Source organism: Pongo abelii, chromosome 15 (assembly GCF_028885655.2).
Source record: "Pongo abelii isolate AG06213 chromosome 15, NHGRI_mPonAbe1-v2.0_pri, whole genome shotgun sequence".
Taxonomy (NCBI): domain Eukaryota; kingdom Metazoa; phylum Chordata; class Mammalia; order Primates; family Hominidae; genus Pongo; species Pongo abelii.
In genome coordinates this window covers 53,893,228-53,902,054 of record NC_072000.2, presented here as the reverse complement: position 1 = coordinate 53,902,054, position 8,827 = coordinate 53,893,228, and the positions used below count along the sequence as shown (strand labels likewise).

Genomic DNA, 8,827 nt, shown 5'->3' with positions numbered 1-8,827 from the left:
ACTTTAAAAAAAAAAAAAACTTTTAAGTTGAACACATTTTCACATTGATATTTTTTTCTGTGTGTGTGTGTGTGTGTGTGTGTGTGTGTGGACTACACTTTTAAGTTTTTAATTATGTTTAGGGTTAAGATTAGGGTTATGGTGGAATATTTTTGACATATAGTGACTTTAAACTTTTATGGGCTGGGCGCAGTGGCTCACGCCTATAATCCTAACACTTTGGGAGGCTGAGGCGGGCAGATCACCTAAGGTCGCGAGTTCAAGATCAGCCTGACCAACATGGAGAAACCCCCATCTGTAATAAAAATACAAAATTAGCCAGGTGTGGTGGTACATGCCTATAATCCCAGCTACTGGGGAGACTGAGGCAGGAGAATCGCTCAGACTCGGGAGGCAGAGGCTGAAGTGAGCCAAGAGTGAGCCATTGCACTCTCAGCCTGGGCAACAAGAGTGAAACTCGGTCTCAAAAACAAAACAAAACAAAAACAATACCCCTTTAATGTATTCAGATCTGTTAATCTAATCATTTATGTTTTCTGCTTTTGGTGTTTTGCTTTGAAGGGTCTCACCCATGCCAAGAGGATATAAATATTCACATAAATGTTTATGACTTTTATCTTTTAGAGTATGTACTTCACTGACTTAAAAATAACATTCCTAGGCCGGGCGCAGTGGCTCACGCCTGTAATCCCAGCACTTTGGGAAGCTGAGGCAGGCGGATCACGAGGTCAGGAGTTTGAGACCAGCCTGACCAACATGGCGAAACCCCGTCTCTACTAAAAATACAAAAATTAGCTGGGTGTGGTGGTGTGTGCCTGTAATCCCAGCTACTCAGGAGGCTGAGACAGGAGAATTACTTGGACCCAGGAGGTGGAGGTTGCAGTGAGCCAAGATTGTGCCACTGCACCCCAGTCTAGCAGTCTGGGTGACAGAGTGAGACTCTGTCTCAAAAAAAAATACATAAATAAATAAAATAACCTTCCTTGTCCAAAACAATGTTTTCTTATTCTAAAACTCTAATTTTTTTTTTTTAAGAGATGGAGTCTCGTTCCATCACCAGGCTGGATTGCAGTGGCATGATCATAGATCATAGCTCACTGCAGCCTCACTCCTGGGCTCAAGCCTTTTGCCACACCCTTCCAAGCAATTGGAACTATAGGCACATGCCACCATGCCCAGGTTAAATTTGTTTACTAGTAATATGAGAACTGTTAAAAAAAAAAATTCAGACAAATTAAATTTTTCAGAGTTTTTTTGAGCAAAGAATGATTCATGAACAGGACAGCACTCAGAACCAGAAGAGATTCAGAGAGTTCCACATTATGAGCAGAGAATATTCACAGATAGAGAAGGGAAGTGAGATACTGAAACAGCTTGATTGGTTACAGCTCAGTATTTGCCTTATTTGGACATGGTTTGCTTAATTAGCAGCCTGTGATTAGCTGAAGCTTGGCAGCTGTGATGGCTGAGCCTCAGCTATTTGTTACAAGAATATACTCGTAAGCTTTCGATTTGTTTACATACCAAATTGGATTATTGTTCAGTATTGAGGGACTCAAGGTATAGCAGCAGCCTTAGGCCAAATTTAATGTAGCAGAACTCTTACTTTCTTCTTTTTTTTTTTTTTGAGATGGAGTCTTTCTCTGTCACCCAGGCTACAGTGCAGCAATCTTGGCTCACTGCAACCTCCGCCTCCCGGATTCAAGCGATTCTCCTGCCTCAGCCTCCTGAGTAACTGGGATTATAGGCGCCTGCCACCGCGCCTGGCTAATTTTTGTATTTTTTTAAGTAGATAAGGGGGTTTCATCATCTTGGCCAGGCTGGTCTCGAACTCCTGACCTCGTGATCCACCTGCCTCAGCCTCCCAAAGTGCTGAGATTACAGGCGTGAGCCACCTCACCTGGCCCTTACTTCCTTTTTTAATGTATTTGCTTAAATCTGCCTATTTTTGTGTAATTTATTGCGTATAACAAACTACTCCAACATTTAGTAGTTTGAAAATACAATTAGGTTTTATTAGGTTTTATGACTTTGAGGGTCAGGAATTTGGAGCAAAGCTCTGCTGAACAATTCTCCTCCAGGTGAAGTTGATTGTGGTATTCAGCTGGTGGCTGGTCTAATTTGTAGGGCCCAAGATAACTGAATTCACATACCTCTGCCTTGACAGGCTTGGCTGTAAAGACATGCTCCTCTTCCTCTCCCTGTAGTCTCAAGGAGTCTCTACAGTAGGGTATTAGACTTCTAACATTGTAACTCAAGCTTCAAGAGGCCAAACTGGAAGCTACAAGTCTTATTAAAGGCTAGAGCCAAAAATAGCATAGTATCACTTCTGTTTACCGTGCTTTGTTGGTCAAAGGAATCACAGGCTAGCCTGGATTCAAAAATGGGAAGAGAACAGAACCTACTTCATGAGTGTTAAAGAATGTGTGGCCATTTTTAATTTCTATCATACCTACTCTAACTTCTTGGTTTTGTTGTTGTTGTTGTTGTTTTTGAGACAGAGTCTCGCTCGCTGTGTCACCCAGGCTGGAGTATATTGTTGCGATCTTGACTCACTGCAACCTCCACCTCCCAGGTTCAAGTGATTCTCCTGCCTAAGCTTCCCCAGTAGCAGGTGTTACAGGCCTGTGCCACCACACCTGGCTAATTTTTGTATTTTTAGTAGAGACGGGGTTTCACCATGTTGCCCAGGGTGGTCTCGAACTCCTGATCTCAGGTGATTTGCGCCTGCCTCAGCCTCCCAAATTGCTGGGATTACAGGTGTGAGCCACTGTGCCCAGCCTCTTTAATTTCATTTTAAAATTTATTTTGTTTTGTTTTGTTTGAGACAGGATCTCACTCAGTCACCTAGGCTGGAGTGCAGTGGCACACTCACAGCTCACTGCAGCCTCAACCTCCTGGGCTCAGGTGATCCTCCCACCTCAGCCTCCCTAGTAGCTGGGACTACAGGTGCATGCCACCACATCTGGCTAGTTTCTTATATTTTTTGTAGAGACTGGATTTCAACATGTTGCACAGGCTGGTTTCGAACTCCTGGGCTCAAGTGATCCACCTGCCTCAGTCTCCTAAAGGGCTGGGATTACAGGCGTGAGCCACTGTGCCTGGCTGTGTCGTACATATGAAACTGTGCATAAGACATACACATAATGTAAGTTTAAGGAATTTATAAAGTGAGAAATTATATAATTGGCATCTAGAAATAGAACTTCGCCTGCATCCCAGAAACCCGCACCCAAGTACCTTTCCTTTTAGAAATAACCACTATTCTGACTTCGTGGTATTCTCTTGTTATTCTTAATGGTTTTTAATACCTGAATATATCTCTAAATAATATTTGAACGGTCTTGACTACTAGAAAGTTCTTCCTTATGTTAAGATTTAATCCATTGCCCTAAAATTTTCTCATAAGTACTTTCTTTAACCCTTGGGGTTATAAATAACAAATTTAGCATTATTTTTACCCAGAAGAAATACAACTATTTTTTGCATTACATGGTTCCAATTGAATTCCACTATTCTGTTTGTTCCATTTGTATGTCTTTCTGGGAAACTATGATTCCCCAGTACACAACAATGTATTCTATCTCTGATTTACTCTCTAAGCATAGGACTGAAAAATCCCATCTCTCATTGTAGATCCCAGACATCTATTGATGAGGCCAAACATAGTGATGGTTAATGCTAAGCTTATAAGAGACTAAAATATCTTATATAAGACAGTGCCTGGGGCTCAGTTTAGGGCTACTGAAAAAATAAATGGGAATGGTTTCCTTATAAAAGGATGAGTTTGGTCCTCTTGTCTCTCTCATTCTCTCGTTGCCCTTCCACCATGGGATGTAACACCAAGAAAGCCCTTTCAAGATGCCAGTCCTTTGATCTTGGACTTCCTAGTCTCCAGAACTGTGAGGCATTAAATGTATGTTCTTTATAAATTACTTAGTTTGTGGTATTCTGTTATAGCCGTGTAAAATGAATTATGGCAACAAATAAAATTTGCATATATTTGAGGTGTATGTGTGTGTGTGTGTGTATATATATATATATTTCTTTTTTTTTTTTTTGAGACAGGGTTTCCCTCTTGTTGCCCAGGCTAGAGTACAGTGGCACAGTCTCGGCTCTTTGCAACCTCCACCTCCTGGGTTCAAGTGATTCTCCTGCCTCGGCTTCCCAAGTAGCCGTGATTACAGACGCCTGCCACCATGCCTGGCTAATTTTTGTATTTTTAGTAGAGACAGGGTTTCAGCATGTTGACCAGGCTGATCTTGAACTCCCAAGCTCAGGTTATACACCCACCTCGGCCTCCCAAAGTGCTGGGATTACAGGCGTGAGCCACTGCACCCGGCCAATTTTTTTTTTTTTTTTTTTTTTTTTTTTATTAGACAGGGTATTACTCTGAAGCTCCTGCTGGAGTGTGGTGGTACAATTATGGCCACCATGCCTTGACCTCCTGGGCTGAAGGGATCCTCCTGCCTCAGCCTCCCATGTAGCTGGAACCATAGGTACACGCCATCACACCTGGCTAATTTTTTAATTTTTTTGTAGAGATTGGTGAGGGGGCCTCATTATGTTGTCTGGGCTGGTCTTCTGTGCTCAAGCCATCTTCCAGCCTTGGCCTCCCAAGGTGTTGGAATTATAGGTGTGAGCCACCCAGCCCAGCCATGTGATGTTTTGATGTATGTATACGCTGTGAGATGATTACTGCAATCAAGCCAATTAACACATCCATAACCTCACAATTTGTATGTGTGTATTTGAGATCCACTTTCTCAGCAAATTTCTGTTTTTTATTTTAATTTAACTTTTATTTTAAGTTCATGGGGTATATGTGCAGGTTTGTTATATAGGTAAATTTGTGTCATGGGGTTTGTTTTACAGGTTATTTCATCACCCAGGTATTAAACCTAGTACCCATTAGTTATTTTTGCTGACCCTCTCCCTCCTCCATTCTCCACCCTCTGATAAGCCCCAGTGTGTGCTGTTCCCCTCCATGGGTCCATGTGTTCTCATCATTCAGCTCCCATTTATAAGTGAGAACATATGGTATTTGGTTTTCTGTTCCCGTGCAAATTTCAAGAATACAATACATTACTATAAACTATAATCAGCATGCTGTACATTAAGTCTCCAGAACTTATTCCACTTATAACCGAAAGTTTGTGCATTTTGACCAGTATCTTCCCATTTCCCCCACTTCCCAAGTCCTGGAAACCACGTTTCTACTGTCTGTTTCTATGAGAAACTTCTAGATTCCACATATAAGTGAGATCATGCAGTATTTGTCTTTTTGTGTTTGGCTTATTTCACTTAGCATAATGTCCTCCAGGTTCATCCATGTTGTTAAATCCATGCCAGTTGCAAACAGCAAGATTTATTTCTTTTTTAAAAGCTGAATAATATTCCACTGTATGTATGTATGTGTGTGTGTGTGTGTGTACATATATATTTGCACTCATTATCCGTTCATCCATTGATGAAAAGTAGATTATCCCTATATCTCGGCTATTGTGAATAATGCTGCAATGAACATAAACATATATCTTCAAGATAGTGATTTTGTTGCTAGATCACATGGTAATTCTATTCTTAATTTTGTGAGGAGCCTTTATACTGTTTTGCACAATGGTTCTACTAATTTACATTCCCATCAACAGCATACAAAAGTTCCCTGTTCTCCACATTCTCGCCAATGTTTTCATATTTTGGGCCATTCTGTATGGTTTACTGTACCGTATGAAAGTAATGCTGTGCAGTATGTGCTATAGCCATTTTTGCATCTACTGGTACCAGTTCTGAAATAGCAGCGGCGCCCTTTCTGTTTAGAGTCGCCTTCTGGTGGCAGGAATTCTGGTTGCTACCATGTGTAGCCTGCAAGCCTCTAGCAGCTCTTTGCAGCGACGCCGAGCGCCGGGCGCGGTGGCGCGTGCCTGTAGTCCCAGCTACTCGGGAGGCTGAGGCTGGAGGATCCCTTGAGTTCAGGAGTTCTGGGCTGTACTGCGCTATGCCGATCGGGTGTCCTCACTAAGTTCGGCATCAATATGGTGACCTCCCGGGAGCGGGGGACCATCAGGTTGCCTAAGGAGGGGTGAACCGGCCCAGGTCGGAAACGGAGCAGGTCAAAACTCCCGTGCTGATCAGTAGTGGGATCGCGCCTGTGAATAGCCACTGCACTCCAGCCTGGACAACATAGTGAGACCCTGCCTCTTTTAAGTTCTCACCTTATAAAGTATCCTTTCTTCCCATGCATCTATCCTAAGACAAAAGAAATGCAGAATTTACATTCTTACAGGACTATTTTCCTCACTACACTGTGAATCCCCCCTCCCACCCCACCCCCGTTGGGAATCTTCTTATTTTTATTTTTATCTTGTTTCACCATTATCTAGCTAAACACTTGCACATTCATGTTGCCAAGTGTTTATGGAGCACCGATTGTACACCAGGAATTGCGGTGAGTCTCAGGGGTATCAAGACCGAGGTTCGATGAGAATCCTGTAATCAACTGCAGAATGCTCCTTCGGAGAGCAGGACCCATCAAAATAGGAACTCCGTTTTGAGAGTTGGCCTTGATCGTTGAGGATAATCTTAGAAGGACCGAAGCAGTTCCGTTTCGTTACATTTCAAAATCTTATGTCAAAGTAAGCGCGCAGAAAGGGGTCCTTGCTCTTCTACACTGAGCCCTACGGCCCCCCGTGGGGAAATACTCCTGATAATCATCTCGAAAATTGTTTCGACCAGCAGGGGTCACTATGAAGGCTGGCCTGAGCCCAAAACACAAGGGGGCACGGTAACCAGACTGGTCCGTAAGGGTTCCAGGAAGGAATGCAGTTTCAAGAGAACAGTTTGAATCTTTATTCGAATTTGAGTTTTGGTACAATGAAGAGAGTCAACTGCAACTTGACAATCGAAATCTTCAGAAAAGCGACACAAATACGTTCGCCTCAAGGAATATTGGGTCTTCTGCGCGGCCGTAGAGCTCCTCCAAGTGCGCCTGCGCGGAAGAGAAGCGGCGTCGAGTCCGGCCGGGCAGTAGAGGAAATTGCGGTAGTGACCCTCGGACCTCGCCATGAAGACCCGCTTTAGCACCATTGACCTCCGCGCCGTACTCGCGGAGCTGAATGCTAGGTACAGTCCCCTAAGTGACCAGGCTCGTGCGGGGAGTGCAGGAGGCAAAGGCCGGGGTCCCATGGCGCAAACAGACCAGCTTGATGTGTTTCCTTATTTCCTTGTGCGTCTGTGGACTTGCCTAGGCCTGAGTGGGCAGGCGTGTGGTGTCTTTCCCGTGGCCCTTAGGATATCCCTGGGGGTCCCAGGCACCTCGTGCCCCATCCCCCGCGTCCTCCCAGCTCTCTGGCTTGCCCCGCTAGCGCGACGCTGTTGCATTGTTGGCCTGGGTTGTCCGGGTCGGGCAGGAAACGTTTGTTAAAACAGGAGACGCCAGAGTGGTCGTGTTTGCTCCAGAGGTTTCCAGACTGGAGGCTTGGTTTCTTGAACACCTCCCGCCCCTCACCCCAGAGAGGGAGAGCATCGCGGTTTTAGCTGGATTGAGCAGATTTGGACTGAGATCTGAATTCTAGTCTGGATTCTGTTATTCAGCCTTGTGAGCTTTGTCATGTTTTCGGGGCCCTCTTTTATCTTTTTTTTTCTCCCTTGTAATAAATTAATTGGATTATATTTTAGTGTATTTCTCCCCCAAAATTGGGTCATTTGGAAGATGCAAGCTATAGTGTGTTGTTCCTAGAGCGGATAGACCACTTCTGTTTTTAAATGGTTACTCTTAAGTTTTGAACTGAATCTCCAAATGGCTTTCGGACTCTTGCTCCCCGGCTGACTGCATATCCTTAGAGACTGAGATCCGCTCTTTCGAAGCTTTTATTAAATTATGTGTAGTTTTATGTTTCAGACAATAGTGTGATATGTTACATGTTTCCTTTATCTTTGCAGCTTGCTAGGAATGAGAGTAAACAATGTTTATGATGTGGATAATAAGACATACCTTATTCGTCTTCAAAAGTAAGAACATTTTATAGGCTTATTTTCTCTTTGACAATTAAGTATGAGATTACTGATTTTTTTTTTTAACCTGCATTTTAAGCCTGTTTAACAATTAGCTTTGGCATATACCCTAAAGAAAAATTCGACTTTTTTCTTCTACAGACCAGACTTCAAAGCTACACTTTTACTTGAATCTGGCATACGAATTCATACAACAGAATTTGAGTGGCCTAAGAATATGATGCCGTCTAGTTTTGCCATGAAGGTAAACTTGTTACACTTGAAGCTAAATTTTAAGAGATTGCTCACTAACAATTAAGTTTTTAATTGGGGTTTCTTTCACTGTTATGAATAAAGTGCAGATAAAATGAAGTTAAAGGGAGTGGTTGACAGATAATGGGTTGAATAAAGTGAATATTTATTAATTGACTTCTCCCCATTACCTTTCACATCCTGTTCTGCTCCAGATCTTCTGTTTCCACAGTCACTATTCGAGTTCAAGCTTTTATCACATTCAGCCTTACAGTTCCTTAATTGTAGTTCACTTCTCCACATCAAAACAATTCTAAATTAGACCAATGTTAATTTTTTGTTTGTTTTTGTTTGTTTGTTTGTTTGTTTTTTGAGAAGGAGTCTCGCTCTGTCACCCAGGCTGGAGTGCGGTGGCACAGTCTTAGCTCACTGCAACCTCTGCCTCCCAGGTTCAAGTGATTCTCCTGCCTCAGCCTCCTGAGTAGCTGGGATTACAGGCACGTGCCACCAGGCCTGGCTAATTTTTGTATTTTTAGTAGAGATGGGGTTTCACCATGTTGGCCAGTCTGATCTCAGACGCGTA

The 8,827-nt window shown here is 43.1% G+C and overlaps 1 protein-coding gene across 4 annotated transcripts in view; it reads left to right on the top strand.

Moving 5' to 3' along the window:
- Positions 1 to 6,344: 6,344 nt before the first annotated feature.
- NEMF (nuclear export mediator factor) overlaps positions 6,345 to 8,827 on the top strand; it is a 75,358-nt gene continuing 72,875 nt past the window's right edge. For all 4 annotated transcript variants that reach the window (XM_024231394.3, XM_063715837.1, XM_024231393.3 and 1 more), the window contains exons 1-3: positions 6,345 to 7,122; positions 7,942 to 8,010; positions 8,155 to 8,257. In XM_024231394.3, coding sequence (XP_024087162.3) covers positions 7,064 to 7,122; positions 7,942 to 8,010; positions 8,155 to 8,257 — 231 coding nt within the window. In that variant the 5' untranslated portion in view covers positions 6,345 to 7,063. The remainder of the gene's footprint in view (positions 7,123 to 7,941; positions 8,011 to 8,154; positions 8,258 to 8,827) is intronic.